This window comes from Lacerta agilis, chromosome 17 (genome assembly GCF_009819535.1).
Source record: "Lacerta agilis isolate rLacAgi1 chromosome 17, rLacAgi1.pri, whole genome shotgun sequence".
In the NCBI taxonomy this organism is placed as follows: domain Eukaryota; kingdom Metazoa; phylum Chordata; class Lepidosauria; order Squamata; family Lacertidae; genus Lacerta; species Lacerta agilis.
Window position 1 is genome coordinate 18,922,456 of NC_046328.1, and position 22,039 is coordinate 18,944,494.

At 46.4% G+C, this 22,039-nt stretch overlaps 1 protein-coding gene and 1 long non-coding RNA gene across 4 annotated transcripts in view; one reads left to right on the forward strand and one right to left on the reverse strand.

The window, feature by feature from the left end:
- HSPB8 (heat shock protein family B (small) member 8) overlaps positions 1–22,039 on the reverse strand; it is a 26,679-nt gene continuing 4,640 nt past the window's right edge. Inside the window, exons 1-4 of one of the 3 annotated variants that reach the window (XM_033174474.1) lie at positions 12,175–12,417; positions 11,569–11,996; positions 3,513–3,576; positions 1–287 (exon numbers count right to left, since the gene is read on the reverse strand). In XM_033174474.1, coding sequence (XP_033030365.1) covers positions 128–287; positions 3,513–3,576; positions 11,569–11,956 — 612 coding nt within the window. In that variant the 5' untranslated portion in view covers positions 11,957–11,996; positions 12,175–12,417 and the 3' untranslated portion in view covers positions 1–127. Of the gene's footprint in view, positions 288–3,512; positions 3,577–11,568; positions 12,418–22,039 lie in introns of those variants that run through there. The other 2 variants (XM_033174473.1, XM_033174472.1) reach the window with 2 other exon arrangements.
- The window catches only part of LOC117061579, an 18,693-nt gene continuing 9,102 nt past the window's right edge, over positions 12,449–22,039 (forward strand). The window contains exon 1 of the long non-coding RNA XR_004428102.1: positions 12,449–13,032. This is a non-coding gene — a long non-coding RNA (uncharacterized LOC117061579). The remainder of the gene's footprint in view (positions 13,033–22,039) is intronic.

Genomic DNA, 22,039 nt, shown 5'->3' on the forward strand with positions numbered 1-22,039 from the left:
TTTCGAGGAGGAAAAATGCTCTTTATAAGAAAAAAAAAAATGTACAACATCAAGTGGCAAATGCATGTAGAGCGAGAAACAGGGAGTGGGGATGAAGGGAGCCGGGAACTTCTAGATGGGCCATCCTTCAGGCACAAGTTGCCTCTTGGTTCTCCACAGGTATTTCATTACCATAGCTGCCGTCTCCGTACTGGATGTAAGGAGGTATTTGAGGAGCCTCGATGATCAGCAGCCCCTCTGGTGACAAGGATGCGAAAACTGTGACGGGATCCACTTCTCCAGGAAGCCTAGGGAGGGAACATAATGATTCATAAATAACACACACATTATCATTCAGCCCAGACGCCGAGATCCATCTCCGAGGGCCTTCTGGTGGTTTCCTCACTGCGAGAAGTGATGTCACTGGGAACTAAGTAACAGGGCCTTCTCGGTAGTGGCGCCCACCCTGTGGAACGCCCTCTCACCAGACGTCAAACAGATAAGCAATCTCAAGGCAGCATATCAATTCTAATAATTAATTTTCTTCTTCATCATATATTGTATGTATATACTGCATTTATTTCCCACCTCTTTCTCTGAGGAGCTCAAGGCAGTGTACATGGTTCTCCTCATCTAAACCTCACAACAACCCTGTGAGGTAGGCTAGGCTGGGTGAGGGATTTGAACCTTGGTCTCCCTGGTCTGACACTCTTACCACTAACTCACACAACTAACAATGAATGAATCAGGCATCCCTGGTAGCTAATCATTTGGCCTTACAGGTAAATGTAAACTGGGTACACACCCTACATTGAAAGGACATGATCCTTCGCCCCCACACAGAAAAGAAAGATCCTGGGAACTGTAGTTAAAAATGTTAGGAATTGTAGCTCTGCAATGGGGTAAAAGCTACACCTCCCAGGATTCTGTGAAGGAAGCTGTGTGCTTTAAACATGTTTTAAATTTGTGGTGTGTATACATAAAGGGGGGAGAGTTTAGAAGGGAAAAGGCTTAGGAGAGGGATTATGCTCGCTTTTCTTGCTTTCACCCCATTTTTTTTAAAAAAGGGGTGTTGTATTGTAACACAGGCTTTGTGTTAAATCTGTGCAAATTCTTTGGCAAGCCGGTTTGGCTGGATGCCTTCGTTTAAGCTGCGTACAAGCACATCAAAGTAAACTTTGGCGTTGCAAGCAGGAAAGAAGCATGCCCAAATAAGGAGCTCTTGTGAAACTCAAGAGACAGGCCAACCACAGCCTAGTTGGGTTCTCAGCGGGATGGTAAACCTGGAGAGGACTCTTCTACCCTTTGTGACTTGCAGACCCCTGCTGCTATTTTTTTTTTTAATGGCAGAGAAAGTTCCGGAGCATGACTCATCGCTTAAAAGTAAACAACGAGGGCCCGAGAGCATGATGAGGCACAGATTCTAAAATAGACACCAAGAAGCAACTTTGCAGAGCAACTCCAGGAATGAGCTCAGAGCCCTACCTGAACCATCCATTGAAAGCAGTATGATACAACTTTAAGCAATCTAGGCTTCCCCAGAGGCTCCTGGGAAATCCATGTAGCTCAGTGTTGTCTCTTCTGCACCGTACATGTAAAGTGGTATCATACCACTTCAAACAGCCACAGCTTCCCCCCCAAAGAATCTGATGGTCATTTATACCTCTGGCACCTCCCTGCTGCTGCCCTCTGGCTTCTTAGCACCACCAAGGTAACCCCCATTGCCCAGGGGGCAGTGCCACCTGCTTTGGGAACCACTGCTCCACAGCGTGGAGCTCTAGCCAAATGTCACCCTGTCCTGTGAGGGGGTAGGGAACGGCCAAGGATTTCCATGAATGTGCAGAACGCCCTTACTCTAGTGTTCTGAGGGGGTCTGTCCTCCTCCTCCTCTCCCCTCCCAATTAACCTCTGTCTCCAGACAGCCTGGGGGCTCCTCAAAATGCCTATCAGCTCAGAGCATCAGCACAAGATAGCCATGAGAGTGACCACGCTGCTGTCAGCGGGGACGAAAGGTCAACATTGCTCCAGCCTTACTGGCACCCAGAGAGCCCTGTATCATCTTTAACAGGAAAAGGTTCCAAGAGCGCGATGGGCAGAGGTCAAAGAGTCAGCGAGCAAGTGAGAAGGAGAGGCTTTCAATCGGCTTGCCTGGTGAGTTGATTCTGTAATAAAATCCCACCAAGCGGGGAAGGGGGAAAGCCTGAATGTCGGTTCAAGGCAGTGAGCCCATATCCTTGAAATCCAGAGCAGGCTGGCCTCCCGCAGCATTCGATGCATTCAGCATCCCTAACAGCTGACCCTGATCAAACTAGTGGTTCAGAGAAGCTAACCTAAAGGCAACCATTTATTTATTTATTTTCTGTTAAAAACAGGTTTCCACTAATTTAGTGCCCTTCAGATGTTCTGGAGCATGCTGACTGGGGCTGACGGGTAGGGTTGTCAGGTCAGGAGCACCCCAGACCCTGAGATTTCAGGGTCCAAACCTGAGACTTACTGGCAGCCGCTGCTGATGTCACGGTGACAGGACCTGGTATTCTTCCTCTGCACTCTCTCCCACCACTGACCTCTGGAGACAGAGGTTAATTGGGAGAGGGGAGGAGGACAGACCCCTCAGAAAGTCTAAGTAATCACTTGTAGCTTGCTTCTGCCAGGCTTAGCCTAAGCTTTGCAAGCTGCACTCATAGTAGTTTTCTCCTGCTTTGAAGGCATTCCCAGCAGGAGATTCAAGCCCTCTCTCTGCCACCACCTGGAGGGGGCCAGGAAAAACCTGGAGACTTCAGGTCAACCCTGGAGGTCTGGCAACTCTAATGATGGGAGTTGCAATCCCAAACATCTGGATTTGGAGTTGGCTCAGGGTCGGGGAACTCGTGGCTAAGTTGTTGTTGAACTCCAGTTCCCATCAGCCCCACCCCCATTTTAATTTGCCCAAAATTGAATGCCCTGTCCTATAGATCTATGAAATCTAGGTGCCCAGTGAGGAGGGTGGTAAGTTGGCGGCACAGCTGGGTCATGAGGAGCCCTTCTGAAATGCTGAAATGTCTCACTGACCTGGCTGAATGGTGGCACTGGACCCAGGCAGAGATATACCGGTACTTTCCCCAGGCATATTTAGAAGCTCCCTGGTAAGGTAAGGTAAAGGACCCCTGGATGGTTAATTCCAGTCAAAGGTGACTATGAGGTGCAGCACTCATCTCATTTTCAGGCCAAGGGAGCCGGCGTTTGCCCACAGACAGTTTTCCGTGTCATGTGGCTAGCATGACTAAACCGCTTCTGGCACAATGGAACACCGTGACGGAAGCCAGACCACACAGAAACACTATTTACCTTCCCACCACAGCGGTACCTATTTATCTACTTGCACTGGCATGCTTTCGAGCTGCTAGGTTGGCAGGAGCTGGGACAGAGCAACGGGAGCTCACCTCATCACACGGATTCAAACCACTGACCTTCTGATCGGCAAGCCCAAGAGGCTCAGTGATTTAGACCGCGGTGCCCCCCCATTTCCCTGGGAAATGAAGCTGTGAAATACTTACTGGATTTTCTTGGTAAAGTTTTTGGATACAATTCCGCCTTCCATCTGTTGTTCTTCATGTTTACCTGCAAAGAACAGAGGGTTTTTTTTGGTGTAGGAATTCCACAGCGCAATAAATTTCCTTCAAGCTTGGCACACATTCTGGTTTGTTAACTCAGCTGGTTGTTATAATTTCATGTTGCTGGGGGGGGGGGTGTTAAAGCAGCAGTTCTCCCCCACCCCAAGCAGACCACCTGAAAATTGTGGGGGGGTCTCAGTGGACTACTTGGCGATCTTTCATTCATATAGCACCAGCATTATTTTCAAATCTAGCATGGAATTATCAAAATCACAGTCCGCGGAGGAGGGCCACTTACCTAGTACGTTTTAAGAAACAATTAGCAATTACACCAGCTTCATCTGCACTATACATTTAAAGCTGTACCATCCCACTTTAAGCAGTCATGGTTTCTCCCCAAAGAATCATCGGAACTGTAGTTTGTTAAGGGTGCTGGGAATTGTAGCTCCTTTTTGTAAACTTTCAGTTTTTACTATGATCAAGCAGAATATAAATCTTGAGAAACAAACAAACAAAAATAAACTGCCCAGAGAACTTGGGTTATAGGGTGGCCTATGATTGTATAAATGAAATAAACAGTGGGATAACATGGGGCGTAAATAGCATGGGATGCAAGCTGAACTCCTCTGCCCTGAAGCAAGGCAGGATCATTTATTATTTTTTCAGCTACTAAATGTTGATTCCATTTCTTCCAAAGGAGCCCAGGGTGACAGTGAAATATAAACTCTCTCTCTCTGATATCATATATCTATATAATATATAAAAAGCCAAATATCCTCAAACAAAATTAATGGGTTTTTTGCCCATTAGTTTTTATAATTTTTTCAAAATTGTTAACAAATTAACCTCAAATTACCGTACTTTTCCGTGTGTAAGACATCCCCGTGTATAAGACGCCCCCTATTGTTTGGGACTCAAAATTAAGAAAATGCACTATGCACTATCCGTGTATAAGATGGCCCCTTATTTTAAAATTGAAAAATTTAGGAAAAAATATAGTCTTCTACACGGAAAAATACAGTAATTCAAATTTAAAAGCTGACTTTCCACCTTTCTCCCACGATGTTTCCATTCTCCCCCACTTTTCTTGCTGCATTATATAACATAAAAAGGTAAAGGACCCATGACAGTTAAGTCCAGTCGCAGACGACTCTGGGGTTGCGGCGCTCATCTCGCTTTACAGGCTTAGGGAGCCAGCGTTTGTCCGCTGACAGTTTTTCTGAGTCATGTGGCCAGCATGACTGAGCCGCTTCTGGCACAATGGAACACCAAAACCAGAGCAGTGCACGGAAACGCCGTTTACCTTCCCGCTGGAGCAGTACCTATTTATCTACTTCCACTTTTTAGCGTGCTTTCAAACTGCTAGGTTGGCAGGAGCTGGGAATGAGCAATGGGAGCTCACCCCGTGGCCTTTTGATCGACAAGCCCAAGAGGCTCAGTGGTTTAGACCACAGCGCCACCCGCGTCCCATTACGTAACATACTTTTATCTAATTCAGAACTAAATTAATGATTTCATACTTTTCAGAAACAATCAAATTCAGGAGAAAGTTTTTCTCCCTATCTCAGCACTAGAACTCAAGAGTCATCTGATGAAGCTGATTGTGGGAAGATTCAGGATCGGCAGAAATAATGACAGGCATAGTTAAAACTATGGGATTCGTTCTGACAAGAAGCAGGGATGGCTGCTGAATTGGGTGCGTTTAAAGGGGGACGCGGGTGGCGCTGTGGTCTAAACCACAGAACCTAGGGCTTGCCGATCAGAAGGTCGGCGGTTCGAATCCCCACGACAGGGTGAGCTCCCGTTGTTTGGTCCCAGCTCCTGCCCAACTAGCAGTTCGAAAGCACGTCAGAGTGCAAGTAGATAAATAGGTACTGCTCCAGCGGGAAGGTAAACAGTGTTTCCGTGCGCTGCTCTGGTTTGCCAGAAGTGGATTAGTCATGCTGGCCACATGATCCGGAAGCTGTCTGCGGACAAACACCGGCTCCCTTGGCCAGTAAAGCGAGATGAGTACCGCAACCCCAGAGTCGCCCGTGACTGGACCTAATGGTCAAGGGTACCTTTACATTTACCTTTTAAAGGAGGATTAGACAAATTCCCGGAAGATGCAGTTATTGATGACTGCTAGCCATGATGGCTCTGTTCTACCTTCACTGCCAGAGGCAGTGTGATTCCCTGTTGTTGGGAATCACAAGTGTGGAGAGGTGATGTTGCACCCAGGACCTGCTTGTGGGTTTCCAAAGAGGCATCTGACTGGCCACTGTGAGAACAGGATGGACCTTTGGCCTGATCCAACAAGACTTTTATTACGCTCAGACACCAAATGCATGGCTGAACAGGAATGTTTCAAAACTCTACCTACAGGTTAATAATAAGGGAGGCGAGATGCAGGTCTTTGCCAGCCAGGGCAGCACCCAGCAGGGATTTAAAAACATGCTGTGCTCCAATTACTGTGGACGTTACTGATATGCTGTTCAGCTGCTGCGTCTATTTTTGACCTGGCCAATCCTTGTACCTGGATTGTTTTCTTCGAGCTACTGAATCGTAGCTAGATACCAAGGTAGGGTGGTATATCTCTGTATTAAATACATATACAGTGGTAACTTGGTTCCCAAACAGCTTAGTTGTCGAACAAATCAGCTCCTGAATGCCACAAACCCGCAAGTAAGTGTTCCGAATGTTTTGCAAATGTTTTTAGGAAGCTCAACGTCGGACGTGGCTTCAGCTTGAGTGCAGGAAGCTCCTGCAGCCAATCGGAAGCCGTGCCTTGGTTTTTGAATGGTTTCAGGAGTCGAATGGACTCCCAGAATGGATTAAGTTCGAGAACTAAGGTACCGCTGTGTAAAGAAAAGGTTATAGCCAACTAAATTTTACTATGAGTAGAACTACCGTATTGAGATTAATGGACCTAAGTTGGTCATGTTCATTAATGTCAATGAGTCTACAATGAGTAGGATTAGCACTAGACACAACCGAGTTATCTTCATATTTGCTCCATGTTTTGCTTCTGATCACATTTCACTGGTGGGCAACTCTCCCTTGAAGCCATGAATCCGGTTGCAGCCTTGGTGCTAAGCATAGGAGTGGAGGATAGGTTCATGGCTACTAGCCAATGAGACGCTTCTCCACGAATTGGTCCAAAAGTATTTTAACAAATCCAAGCTCCTGTGGGAGCGAGTTCCATAGTTCCACTACGTACTGTACGAAGAAGTCATTTCTTCTGTCTTTCAGCGCCTGCTAAACACATTCTTGTTTAGACAAGCCTACCCAGATTCTTAGAAATGCTGGCATGAATTTAATCTTTCTGTAAACCACTTTGAGGTGCTTTTTAAACCCAACAATCAAGCAATGATTTTATGAAACGAATCTGTCCTGAATCTTCCAGCATTCAGCTTTGTTGGATTCCCCTGAGTTTCAGTGTGTTATCAGAGAGGGAGAAAAACTTTTCTCTATGCACTTTCTCTATGCCGTGCATCGTTTTATACATGAGGCTCCAGCATCGCCAGGAACAGCTGCTGTCCGAGCAGAAAATCTCTACGGAATGGAATTCCCTGGCAAGGGTCCACCCACAGACTGCCCTCATGGCAGACAGGTTGTCTCTGCCGTCATTCCCAACAGCTTCTGGGTGAACTAGCAAAAGCCTCAATAGGAGCGAATCCACCTCAGATACAGCTCTGGAGAAACAGCTCTCTCCCTAGGCCACATTCACACCGCACATTTAAAGCACTATGGTGGCATTTTAAACATCCTCAGCTTCCCCCAAAGAATTCTGGGAGCTGTTGTTTGCTAAGGGTGCTGAGAGTTGTTAGGAGACCCCCTTCCCCCCTTGCAGAGCTACAATTTCCAGAGTGGTTTAACAACAACAATTTGTTATTTATATGCTGCCCACCTGACTGGGTCGCCCCAGCCATTCCTCCTTCCTGGGCAACTCTGGGAATTAATAGTTCCGGGAAGGGTATAAGGGTCTCTTGACAACTCTCAGCACCCTGAACAGACTGCAACTCCCAGAATTCTTTGGGGGGAAGCAGTGAAAGTGGTATCATAGCACTTTAAAAGTATAGTGTGAAAATGGCCTCAGTACATTCAGCATGGATTTCAGTCCCCACACAGAACATGGGTATTTATTCTAGGCAGGCCGGATCCCTGTGATTATCCATGAACCACCTGTTGATGTGCAGAACAATAATGTTAGGGAGAGAGCCGGAGATTGCCACCCAACAACAACCTAATTAAAACTGTTTGCACAATGTACTTTAAAGGACATTCAAAACACATTCCTTTCCTCAAAGAATGACGGGCACTGTAGTTCCACCCCTCACAGAGTTAAAATTCCCAGCAACCCTTAAAATGCCCAGAATTCTTTGAGGGAAAGGACATGCTTCAAGTGTGTTATAAAAGTATAGTTTGTACATAGCAGATCTCCCAGATGGCTGCTATTTGCGGGTGAGATTCAAGGCTCATTCATACTGTCCTTCAATGTTGACAGCCAGTTTCCTGTACCTCTGCATATTCTCCGTTGTCTGTATGACATTTCTCCTCTAAAACACTGTCTTCACACACTTTCTCCTCCCTCAATCTGGATTTTTTTAAAAATACCCTCTTCTCCTTTTTGGAGTGCCCCTGGTATGAGGAAACCCAAACTGAGAGAAGGGTGTACGATGGCCGTGATTTGTAGGAGAACACCATATGGTCAATACGATGGTCGTCAAATAGCCAGCTTTGTCTAACCTCCCTGAAAACCAATCACGATGAATGCTCATAAAGAGATTGTCTGGAAGTGACCTAAGGGATGTCCCCAACTTAAAAATAAATGCAGGAATACTTCCACCCCAGATATCTCTTGCCTTGAGTGGGCATCTGTGTGCTGTCATAGCACATGGCATCGCGTGGGGATGGTGAGTTCATGTGCAGAGTTATGCACATGCCAGTGCTAAACTGATTAGACCAGCTTTCCCCAGCCAATGACTAGTGGTGTGTGGTAACACAGAGGCAGGCTTTTTCACTGGAGACACCTGCTGAAATATTAGAGGCCCCATCACTATTGGCATTCCGCTGGCTCCTGAAGGCACACCTGTTTAGGGAAGCATTCCCCAGAACTGAACTTGTGATTTTATCATTGTAACCGTTTTCTTTTCTTTTTTCCTTCTTTTTTTAAAAACTGTATTAACTGTCATGCTTCCAAATTGTTTTATTGTATACTAGCTGTACCCGACCACGTGCTGCTGTGGCTCATTTGGTAATGGAAGGAGACCCCGTTTTCGCCTGCCTCCCCACAGCTTCTCCCGTTGAACTCCCACCTGCCTCCTCTCCGTCTTTCCCGTTTTCTTTCTTTCTTTCTTTCTTTAAAAAACTGTATTAACTGTCATGCTTCCAAATTGTTTTATTGTATATTTTAACTGAGGATGCTTTAACGTGATTGTGCATTTGTGTGTGTGCGTGTGTGTGTGTGTGCGTGTGCGTGCGCATTTAAATTAGGAATTGGCTTCATATTTGCAAACCACTTAGAACAAAACAAAATAAAATAAAAAATTCTTTCCAGTAGCACCTTAGAGACCAACTAAGTTTGTTCTTGGTATGAGCTTTTGTGTGCATGCACACTTCTTCACAAAAGCTCATACCAAGAACAAACTTAGTTGGTCTCTAAGGTGCTACTGGAAAGAATTTTTTATTTTATTTTGTTTTGACTATGGCAGACCAACACAGCTACCCACCTGCACTTAGAACAAGTCATTTTTTCATATAAGTGGCATCAAACTAATCATCACCATCATCCGATGCCTTCCAGATGTTTTGGACCACAACTTGCATCAGCCCCAGCCAATATAATCTAGTGTATAATTTACATGCGGCATCTTCTGTGGATGGGGGAATCTTAGAACTGGTTCAGAAATGCATGTTGATGACTAAACCATCAAACGAGTCTGGGCAGCTTCAGATTTAAAAACAAAACAAAGCACTACTGGTGTTAGTGCCATAGATCAGTGGTTAGGGCAGTTGCTCTGCATGCAGAAAATCACAGGTTGGATTCCTGGGACTGGGGAATACTCACTGCCTGAAGCCCCCAATAACTGGTCATTCTCATTGTAAACAGTATTGAGCTAGATGGATTAATGGCTTGACCTGGTATAAGACGGCTTCCTATGCTCCTTTTATGCCAGGGAAGGGACGTAGCACAGTGCTAGAGCATCTGCTTTGCATGCAGAAGGTCCCAGGTTCAATCCCTAGCATCTCCAGCGAGGGCTGGGAGAGATCCCTTGCCTGATACCCCGGAGAACCTCTGCCAGCCAGTGTAGACAGTAGTGAGCAAGGTGGACCAATGGTCTGGCTCAGTATAAACCAGCTTCCCAGGAACCACAGAACTCCAAACAGAAGGCATCTCAAAAAAAACAAAACAAGCAGTTCACACATATGGCAACCAGCCAGGAATCAAATGACGCATTTGCTTTCATTCTCCCTGTCTCAGAAGCCTGACAGGCTTCAACTAGACGTTGGGGATTGAATGTCACTAACCCCATGCTGCGGAAAGCAGAGGCCCCCTCGCTTTCAACTTTGTCTCTTGAAGATCCTTGTTCAGGCCTTTGCAGCTGTTGAATTATTCTTATAAAGAGCCAGTCATGTTAGTGATCATTCTGCATTGTTTTCAACACTCCTTTAGGCTTCACTGTATTTATCACTGCATTCTTACATATCACCTAGGTATTTTATAGGAGTGGGTGGTATATAGATACTTTAATATCAGATGGGCAGCATATAAATAATAATTTTTTATTATTATAAGGTAAAGGTAAAGGGACCCCTGACCATCAGGTCCAGTCGTGTCCGACTCTGGGGTTGCGGCGCTCATCTCGCTCTATAGGCCGAGGGAGCCAGCGTTTGTCCGCAGACAGCTTCTGGGTCATGTGGCCAGCATGACAAAGCCGCTTCTGGCGAACCAGAGCAGCGCACGGAAACACCGTTTACCTTCCCGCTGGAGCGGTACCTATTTATCTACTTGCACTTTGGCGTGCTTTCGAACTGCTAGGTGGGCAGGAGCTGGGACTGAGCAACGGGAGCTCACCCCGTGGCAGGGATTCGAACCGCCGACCTTCTGATCAGCAAGCCCTAGACTCTGTGGTTTAACCCACAGCGCCAATGCACAGATCCCAGAAAATCCTATTAAAGCACATTAATTCATTTTTTCCTGGTTGGGGCAATGAAAAAAAGAGGCTTTGGTTGATTAGTTTCCCCGCCTCCCCGTCTTCAAACGGGAATTGAATTTCAGTGAATTCGGAGATTATAAAATTAATCATGATAGGTGCTTTCTAGAGATAGTGAAGGCTGTCCAATCAGCAACATACATTTCTTCCCCCACCCCCCAAAAAATCCTAGGCAGTTTGTTAAGGGTGCTGAAAGTTGTTAGACCACCCTATTCCCCTCACAGAACTACAATTCCCAGCATGGTTCAACAGTCAATTCCCTCTTCTCAGGGAACTCTAATAATTAATAATAATAATAATAATAATACCCTGTCCATCTGGGAATTGGACAGGGAAATGCAGCTCTCTGGGAGGAATAGGGGTCTCTTAACAACTCCATTAAAAACTACAGTTCTCGGGATTCTTTGGGGGGTGCCATGACTGCAAAGTCAGTGATTTAGTGGTTTGAGTGTCGGACTAAGACCCGGGAGACCCAGGTTCAAATCCTCCCTTGGCCCTGTAGCTCAATAGGTAACCTTGGACCTGTCACTGCCTCTTCTTAAGCCTCACCTACCTCACAGGGTTGTTGTGGAGGTTAAAGAAGGAAGCGAAGAATCACGTACGCCTCCTTGAGGGGGGGGGGAAGGTGGGATATATAGATGCAATAAAACAAAAAATAAATAAGATGCGATGATGCTTCCTTAACTGGATAGTGAAGATGGGTTCTTAAGTCTTACACACATTTCGAACGCTTGCTCTGACATGTACCTTCCCGCCCCCAAATCCAAAATGACACCCCTCTGCTTAATTTCCCCATCACTCACCTGAGACTTCCACATAACCGTCCTTGGTTTTCACCGTCAGTTCCTCGGGTTTAAAGCTCTGCACGTTGACACACACTTTCCACGGCTCCCCGGAAAAGGGCGGAGGGCTGCCCCCAAAGGCCGGGCCTTCTGTGTACTCCCCAAATCTGGGGCCATATCCTGGCGGGGATAGGCCAGTGGTCCGGGACCTCAGGGATCCCGGCCACCCTGGACCCAGTCGGGAGCGGGCCCAGTCCGGCCAGTCTGAGGTCAGGCCTGTGGGAAAGGAGGACAGGCCAAAGTCATCGTCCAGAAGCCGCGAAGACAAGCTGGGTTCCCGGAACGTGTCTCGAAGGGTCCGGTGCCGGCCGGGATAATGGCACGAGAAGGGGATCTGGCTGTCACCCATGACAAGCTTCTTCTGAGTCGGAGCCGAGAGGAGTCACAGACTAAGGGAGAGAAAAATCCAAGAAAGATAACTTGATTGAATTTGGGGCCCAAAAACGTCGAGTGATGTATGTGAAATTTCAGCTTCAAAGGTCCTGGTTCGATGCCTGGATACTTCCCCCCTTTTAAAGCACCCAAAATGAAAATGTTTCCGTCCACAAATCTGAAACGAGAAAGCACCTCTTCAACGCTGACTTGCAGAGAAATCGACCAGATGAGCTCCTGTTTGCTTTTGAATTCCAGAGAGGAGGCAAGCGATCCTTTGGCCGCAAGGTTTAAAAGCAAACGCACCTGGTTGCTTTCCTGATTAAATACTCCCTTCCCCTGTTCCTCACACAGGAGCTTAAATAAACCTCTTTCGTAAGAGCCGCGAAACTTCTCTGAAGTTCCAGGCAGCTGCTTGCCCTCTATTTATAAGCGCTTTACTGCTGCTGGTGTTGCAATGCGTGCCCAGCAAAGCCGTATTTTTGGAGAGGGTGAAACAGCCCTGGAGAATCTGGCCTGAAACAGCTGACTTCACCCCAGTGGGACAGACGAGCCCCAATGGAGAGCCAAGTTTAGACAGCCTCTCTCACCAGCCCCACCCTCTCCTTGGCTCCCTCCCTCTTAACATAAAGCAGGCGAGGCGGCTATTATTAGTTTGGGGTGTCAGGCCTGTTCCTCTGCAAACGTCTCTTAATATCACCTCTTGGGGGTTGGCCCTGAAAACAAAGAGTCTTGTTGTCGACGCACCTTTAAAAAGCCAAGGGACATAGGAAGCTGCCTTATGTTTTTTTTTTTTGGGGGGGGGGAGTCTTTTAGCTGAGTGCTTTGCAAGCAGACGGTCCTATGTCCAATCCCTGGTTTCCATCTCCAGGCAGGGCTAGGAGAGATTCCCTGGGGTTTGAAACCCTGGGGAACTAATCAGTGTTGACAATCCTAAAATAGATGGAGCAACTCAGTCTAATGGATATTTCTTTGGGGGAAATCCATGGGTCAGTGGAAGAGGACCTGCCTCGCATGGATGAAGCTCCCAGGTTTAATCCCTGGCATCTCCAGGTAGGAGAGGGTTCTGCGGCTGCTGAGTTATAATGCATCAGGGAGAACCGCCTGGACAAAATTGCAGCAAACTGTAAGGTCTAAATAGGAAAATATCGCATGCTTTGTGAAGTCCCCAATCTACATGTGCATCTGCATTTTATGATTGGGTTGGTTCAGGCAGCGGCTCTGCTTTTTATATACTGTACAGTTGTATAGTTGTAAAGATACTTCTTTTCCTGACAGTGTTTGCATGGTTTTGTCATGGCCTTTGGGCTAGTACAGTAAAGCTTATTTTGACTGATTTGAGGTAGGCCTGGGAGAGCTGCTGCAAATCAGTGTGGGCAATGCTGAGCTCTATCTGGGTTTATTGGGCATTTGTTCTGGGATAGTTATATGACAAAGAGCATGACCACTATTATTATTTATTGATGATGATTATCATGAGTGATTACATTTATTATTATAATTATTATAATTATATTATTTATAATTATCCCAATTCATTCATCATGTAGTCATTTTGATTTGAGGGGTGCTTATACCATCAGCCATTCATCCACTTTTCAGTAAGGGGTCTCCTAAAAACTCTCAACATCATTAAAACTAAAGTGCTCAGAATTTTTTGGGGGGGAAGCAATGACTGCAGAGGCAGAGTGGTGTAGTGGTTAGAGTGTTGGACTAGGACCTGGGAGACCAGGTTCAACACCCCCACTCAGTTATGAAGCTCACTGGGTGGGCCATGGGGTCATGAAGAGTTGGACATGACTAAACAACAACAAGGTGGCCTTGGGCCAGTTGCTTCCTCTCAGTCTAACCTACCTCACAGTACTGTGGAGGAAAAGGTGGGATATAAATGCAATAATGAATATATTGCCTCATCTTGTGGCAGTGAGTCCAGATGAGTCAGCATTGTGCAGTAGTGGTTAGAGGGTCAGATTAGAATGCAAGAGATCCTGGCTGAAGTCTCCACCCATTGAACAACTCCATTCATTTAGCTCAGTATTGTCTATCGAGGGAAACTTTGGCCCATCAGATGTTGCTGAACTACAACTCCCATAATTCTTGACTATTAGCCATGACTGCTGAGGCAGTTGGGAGTTGGAGTCCAACAACTGGAGGGCAGAAGATCCCCCAGCCCTGGTCTCTGCTGACTGGCAGTGACTCGGTTTTAGAAAGGAATCTTTCTCAGCCCAAGAAACTTTGTTGATCACCCATCCGTCTGCCCTTTGTTTTGTGCACACTGTTATGTATTGAAGTTCTCACCCTAGGGGTGTGTGTATATAGTTCATTCTGCTGCAGTTTTCACTCAGGTCCGCACATGCAAATGAGGAAATGAAAGTGATGTTCAGGGATTGGGTAACTACAGAAAGTTGTTACTGTTGCTTGTAGCTGAGTTCTATTTAAGCAGGCTACTGAGCCCTTCATTCCACTTCTGTTCCAGCCTGAGAATAAACAAGAGCTGCTTGGAAATCACTGTGTCGTCTGCTGTGTCCACCCACTACTTAACACATACAGTGGTACCTCGGTTTTCGAACGCCTCCGTAGTCGAACGTTTTGGAACTCGAACGACAAAACCCGGAAGTAAATGCCTCGGTTTTCGAACGCGCCTAGGAAGTCAAACTGTTGCAAAAAAGTGGGCCGCTGCCACCAAACAGGAAACACAGCTTCCGTTTTGAGTTTTCCGTTTTGAGGCATCCGCTTTCGGTTTTCAAACGTTTCGGAACTCGGATGGACTTCCGGAACGGATTACGTTTGAAAACTGAGGTACCACTGTGGTAGGAATGCCCTCAAAGAAGCCCGGGAACAGGAATTCAAGGTAAGAATTTCAGTTTTCCCCAACCCAAAGCATGTGCTGCACTACTGAGCTACGACAGTTCCTCTGGCACTCAGTCTTGGGCCACAATCTTTGAGTCTATCCCACCTCACAAGGTTGTTGTGATAAAAGGTGTGTATGGGAAGAACCACTTAATCCAGGGCAAAGGAACCTCAGGCCCAGGGGTGAAATGCAGCTCTCCAGGCCTCTCTATCCGCCCCTTGGCATATTCCCCAGGCCACACCCTACACTGGTCCTGCTTCATGCCCCAAATGTTTTTGCCTGGCTGGAATGTGTCTTTGATGCTGCCTCTTGCTTGTCTGGGTGGAGGACACAGAGGTGTGTGTATAGAAAGTAGCCCACTGTACAAAAGTAAAAATTGCATTCATTGCTCTACTCGCTTTTGCCTTTGGCCCTGCCCACCACAGACATGTGGCCCCCAGAATGTTGCCCACGAGAGAATGTGGCCTTCTGGTTCTAAAAGACACCCCCCCATTGGTTTAAGCCTCCCTGATCTCTTTGGATGAAGAAAGCAAAATGAGCTTACTAAATAATTAAAGCTTTCCAGATAGTAGGTTAAAAATCTAGATGTCAGCTTTCTTGGAGGCTCAGTCAGGGCAGCAGGCCACACCCGCAGCCTAACCCAGCATAGCACATTTAGCTTTGTCAAGAAGGATAAAATTGGGGGGGGGAGACAATGACATCGAACAGTGGCAGCAGCCAGCAGGAGTTACTCGCAAGCACCTCTCAACAGGAGCAGCCTTGCCTAAGCAGCTTCAACGGCATTTCCTCAGTAATATCTTTTAAAAGCCCATGACAGTGTGCCTTAACCCAGCATCGGTTCTGGGCGAAGGGGGTGAAGAGTTCAGAGAGCTTGTCTCAGGTGTAGGAATGTCTATTTATGGCACCGAGTGCCAAGGCTGTTTTTAAAAGCACTGCTTTTAAAAAGTTGGCAACCTTATTTGCAGGCAATGGCCTACTTCGTAGGGTTGTATCATGTTGCCTGATGTTGAATCAGACCATCTTGCCCAGCCCTGATGACTCTGGCTGGCAGCAGCAATAGGGAGTCTCAGCAGGAGGCATTCATATCACCGTTCACCCAAGAGCTCTTCTTAACTAGAAATGTGGAGGATTAAAACCTTTGATTTTCTCCATGGATGAGATGAACGAAATGCACGAGGTTACAAAAAGCAGGGTGGATTTGATTTAAAACACTGTTTTTTACAGAAAGACTCATTCTTGCTGGTATAATCTTAATATTTACAACCAGAGGAAGGTTTCATTTTTGGAATAATAAATTTTCAGAGTAGTTTTTACAATTATATCAAAAATTTCTGATTTGATTATACTATTAGAAATACATAGACTGATAATTATGAAATTATTGTGAGGTTTAATAAGTTAATTGTTTATATTTGGGCAACTTTTCTGCTGTACTTTTATTGGAAGGAGAAAAATAATCATTTCCTTAATAACAATTTAAACTATTTAACTAAAACAATAACATTATAGCATATGGATCCATGTTTGTTAACTGATGTGGTTAAGCCAGTGTTTTTCAACCACTGTTCCGCGGCACACTAGTGTGCCGCGAGATGTTGCCTGGTGTGCCGTGGGAAAAATTGAAAAATTACTTTATATATAGTCAATATAGGCACAGAGTTAATTTTTTTAACATTTTCTAATGGTGGTGTGCCTCGTGATTTTTTTCATGAAACAAGTGTGCCTTTGCCCAAAAAAGGTTGAAAAACACTGGGTTAAGCAATTAAAAAAACCCCAAAAACTTAGACTGAGTCTTAGCACACATGAAAAACTTAAAGCAAATTATTATTTTCTGATGAATAGCCTTTGGACTATAATGTAACTTAAATAGAAAACTATATTTAGAAAGGTTTTTCCTCCAAAAGCATTTTATTTTAAAAATCCGATTTAAATTAAAAAAAAATCCAATTTAAATAAAATAATCTGATTTTTATTTAAAAAAATCATTGATTTTTATCCACCCTGGCAATAAAGGCACTTGATATTATTATAGAAAAATAGGGAAGGGGCTCACTCAGAACAAAATATTGCGGTGTGGAGTGTTTTAAACTTTTTAAAATTGTGTTTTAAATGTAGTAACCCGCCTTGGGACATTAGGGTAAAGGGCAGGTAAATAATAATGAGTTAAAAGGGCCCGACCCCCTTTTTGGATCGTTTTAGGATTCTCCTCATTCCGGAAACTATACCCCCGCAGAGCTATAATTCCTGGCACCTAGAAACAAACTTCAGTTTTCAGAATTCTTAGTTTTAAATGTATGGTGTATAGGCAGCCTAGTACAGAATACTGAAAATGTAGAAGCTATGTGTCTTTACTTAAGGTCTATACAAACTGCTCGCCTTCAATGAACTATGCGTTCTGGTTTGAGCAGTTTAGAAAGCAGATTATGTCTTACCACATGTGCGAAATTGACTGAGCCTGAGTCAGGACCCAAAGGGAGAGTCCTGCTGTCGGTAGGTGTTGACAGCCGGTATCTTAAGGAAAAGTCTGGACCTGGTGGGGTAACTGGGAAGGATGAACCTTCAGGATAAGCTGGTTTTTCGGGGTACTTCTGCACAATCTCAAGATTTCCCCAAGCCTGCTGGTGCTCCCATCTTGTGCCTGGATGCTGCGTTTTTGACAACATAAACAACAGCTCTCATAGCTCCAACACTGGAAAAAGAGGGAATTTAGTCTGATTGGGCTCTGAAGTAAGCAACTGTATATTCTAGGCTAAAACTGTAGTCACATCCATACCACATATTTTAAGCACAAGAATCCCCCATGAATGCTGGGAAATTTAGCTCACCCATCACAGAATGATACTTCTTTTAACAAACTGCAGCTCCCAGGATTCTTTGGGGAAAGCCATGCACTTTAAATTTATGTTGTGGATGTGACCCGTTGTAATGAAAGTTCAGAAGCTGCTGCCAGTCATTGTAGACAATGTTGAGCTATATGGGCCAGTTGCCTGACTCAGTATAAAGCAGCCTCCTATGAGAGGGAAATTAGCTCTGTGACAGAGCATATGATTCATATGCAGGCCCCAGGCTCGATCCCTGGCATCTCTGAGGCAGAACCCCACCTGAAACCCTGAAGAGCTGTTGCCGGTCAGTGTAGACATAATGGAGCTACCTTAAATCAGTGTTTTTCAACCTTTTTTGGGCAAAGGCACACTTGTTTCATGAAAAAAATCACGAGGCACACCACCATTAGAAAATGTTAAAAAAATTAACTCTGTGCCTATATTGACTATATATAAAGTAATTTTTCCCACGGCACACCAGGCAACATCTCGCGGCACACTAGTGTGCCGCGGAACAGTGGTTGAAAAACACTGCCTTAAATGGACCAAAGTCTGACAGTTTATTTACTTATTTCAGGTGTGTGTGTGTGTGTGTGTGTGTGTGTTGTGTATAATCACCAAACCATTTTTTAAAAAAAGCACCATGGTAGCATACAGCATTCCTTACTACTGTATTCTTAACCTTATTTTGCTAGCGGGGTGTTTGTGTATATATGTGTGTGTGTGTGTGTGAGTGAGAGAGAGAATGTAAATCTTGTTGAAGGGTGGGGTATAGTAAATACCTAAAGTTGGGAGGCTCTAGAAGACATCAGTCACAGACGATAAAAGGAAATACCATCCCTGACTCGGTTGAGTTTAACAAGATCTCAGTCGTTTGACCACCCCTGGAGACTTAAGGCATGCATGCCTGCCATCCACAGTCTGAATCCAATCTGCCTAACATTACATCACATGTGAGATAATTACTGTTTATAGTAGAGAACTAGGCATTCCCAATTCTGCCTGAGGCCTAAAAAGAGGCAGTGTGGAATCACTCTCTGAACTCAAAACTCAGCCATTCTATGCTCTGCAAAGTTGGTCTCACCAACTAGGCGGAGGACGCAAATTTTAATCTCGGCTTTTAATCCTCTTTCATTTCATAAAATTTATACACCCCTTGATTGTAGAGTGCTCAGTCCCTGTATATTCCAAATTAACTGGCTGTTCCATCTCAAATGGTTGGTGATGGAACTGAAGCCTTTTGCTGTTGCCTAGCGACCACAGGGCACCCTCCCAACCTTCTTAGGGCTGGCCTGGAAGAGAATGGGATCTGTTTCTCCCTGCTGTTGCTAGGCAACCACCAGTGTTTCCCTGTCCTCTGAATCCACAACACAGCTGGCTAGGAACAAGGGCCAAAAAGTGTCCTGTGATGCAGGAGGTCTGCAATCATATCCCCTGACTTTTTTGTTTTGTTCTTCTTTCTCTAAAAAAAACCCAGCCAGATTTTGACTGGGGAGAAGTTCCATTGTAAGACCATGACCTTAGCTGACCACTTAAAATCACCCTCATCAGCACCCCCAAAGAATAGGCTAGGTTGCAAGAGCCATCCCTAACGAATGATGCCCTCCGGGCTAATGGGTGGGCATTCCTTTCATCCACCCGGCCCTGGCCCTGTCCTAGTCGCTAGGAAGGAGAACAGTAGCCACATAGGGATGTGAGTGAGTGAGCTGGAAGCAGGCCAGGAGCCGGAGACACAGAGACCTGCTGACTCTGTCCTGGATCCAGAGCTGTGACTAATAGAGAAGCAAGATCTGTTGGGGTGTTGTCAGGGGATCCTCCGGAGGCAGCGGAGAGCCGGCTGAGGTGGAGGGAGACACCCCTGATGTAGAAAATACCTACCACCGCCAGGGAAGCCCAGAGACTTCCTGGGGGAGCGATAGGCAGGGAGGGAGTTCCGTGGCGGAAGGGCTGCCAGATGTTGTAGGGTCCCGACACCAACTCATCAGTTCAGGGACGGAGGGGGAATCGGTAGTTCCGTTGCCCCAATTACGTAGGGGGCTCAAACGGAAAGAGGAAAGGAGGAGACTTGGGGCCCCCAGGTTGTTTTGTTGGCACGCGCTCTCGCAAAGCGCCACTTCCGGAATCTGAGAGTGACTAAGACGGTCATGGAATTTGAGCTCTGACTTGTACGTATCTTCTATATATAAAACACAAGTGTCTCTGCGTCCAGTCCCTGTGTCTCTGGGTTTGCGCTACTGAGACGGCAGCCCCCATGGCGATTCTCAGGCGAGGCCCGGCCGCGGCGGCGATATACCTGAGGCTGGCGGCCATGAGGCCCACAAGGCCGGTGCCTGCGCCCAGCTCGAGCACGGCCTTGTGGCGGAGAGGGAGCCCCGCCAGGCCCGCCGCCTCAGAGTCCTCGGCCCCTTTCTCGAGGAAGCGCACCAGCGCCGCGTCCCACACCACGCAGCCTGTCCCGCCCGCTGAGCGCTGCCCGAGGCGGAGCCCCGCCGAGCCGTCCCGCCGGGCCAGGGCGCGCTCGAACCCTGGCCGCGTCTCCGGAGAAGGGGAAGAAGACATGATGGAGGCCGCGGGAGAGGAGACGGAGGCCGGCCGGCCGCAGGGAGGGAGGGAGGGAGGAGCGAGAGGGAGGGAGGCGGCTTCTGTTCTAGCGCCCGTTATTTTAACGGGCTGAAACCACTAGTTTGTATAATAAACTGATGTAAATATACAGATTCTGAGTCATCACCTTTTACTTGTGAGCAGCACCACTGGACCCTTACAGGTGTTAATGCTGTGAGCCCCTCCAACTTATGTCCAGGTTGTATATATGTGTAAATAAAACTATGGATCCTAAAGACACCAGAGTCTCCAACGAAGCAGTATTCTTTTTGTTGTGAGACTAATTATAGCACTTTTTCCTCTCTCTCTCTTTTTTTTTGCTGGAGGATAGGGCAGTGGGAGATTTACCTTAGGAGGGTAGCAACATGAGAATGGGCTTTTTCTGCTGTGTAATGCTCTCCCCAGGGAGGTTTGGCCAGCGCCTTCATGATATACCCTTAGGTACCCAGGGACATGGGTGGCGCTGTGGTCTAAACCACTGAGCCTAGTGTTTGCCGATCAGAAGGTCGGCAGTTCGAATCCCCGCGATGGGGTGAGCTCCCGTTGCTCGGTCCCTGCTCCTGCCCACCCAGCACTTTGAAAGCACGCCAGTGCAAGTAGATAAATAGGTACCGCTCTGGCAGGAAGGTAAACGGCATTTCCGTGCGCTGCTCTGGTTTCGCCAGAAGCGGCTCAGTCATGCTGGCCACATGGCCCAGAAAAAGTGTCTGCGGACAAACGTCAGCTCCCTTGGCCAGTAAAGCAAGATGAGCGTCGCAACCCCAGAGTCGTTTGCGACTGGACTTAACTGTCAGGGGTCTGTTACCTTTACCAGGTGAAAAATGTTCCTCCTTAACCAGGCCTTTGGCTGATTGACATCCGATGCCCTTTTAAATGTGTTTTGGAGGGGGTGTTTGTATTACTGGGTTTTTTTGTTTTTATTATTTATCTTCTGGGTTTTTAAATATATATATATTGTGATTTTATGTTGTGAACTACCCTGAGATCTACAGGGATAGGGCAATGGACAAAACAAACAAACAAACGGTGTTCTGGAAGGGGGAAGGGTTAAGCAGTCCGCATGCAGCAAACCCAGGTTCTGAATTTAGGAATTTTATTCTAGCAGAAGGGCCACCTCTTCATGGGAGAGTATCTGCATTTGCAGGTTCAATCCTGAATGGCACCTGCAGTATAAAGGTGACATTTACATTCATTGTCCCACTCACTTTTTTTCTGCGGCCCAGTCCACCATGGTCATGTAGTTCAACATTTGTGCTGCATATAGGCCGTATCATCCCACATAACAACAACAACAACAACAACAACAACAACACTTATCTGGCTGGGTTTCCCCAGCCAGTCTGGGCGGCTTCCAGCAAAATATTAAAATTGCAGTAAAACATCAAAATTAAAAGCTTCCCTAAACAGGGCTGCCTTCAGGTGTCTTCTAAAAGTCAGGTATTTCTTTATCTCCTTGACATCTGGCGGGGGGGGGTTCCACAGGGCGGGTGCCACTACCAAGAAGGCCCTCTGCCTGGTTCCCTGTAACCTCACTTCTTGCAGTGAGGGAACCACCAGAAGGCCCTCGGCGCTGGAGCTCAGTGTCCGGGCAGAACGATGGGGGTGGGGATGCTCCTTCAGTCCCGGCTCCCCCCACCCTGAAGAAATCTGGCGAAGTGTCATTTGTTGACTGTTTAAAGTCGTGTACTTCCTTAGTTACCGGTAAACATGGAGTGCAGATGGGAGCACACTGGCAGCAGCTGTCCAGGATTTCAGGCGACGGTCTTGGCTACTTCCTTCTTTTTTT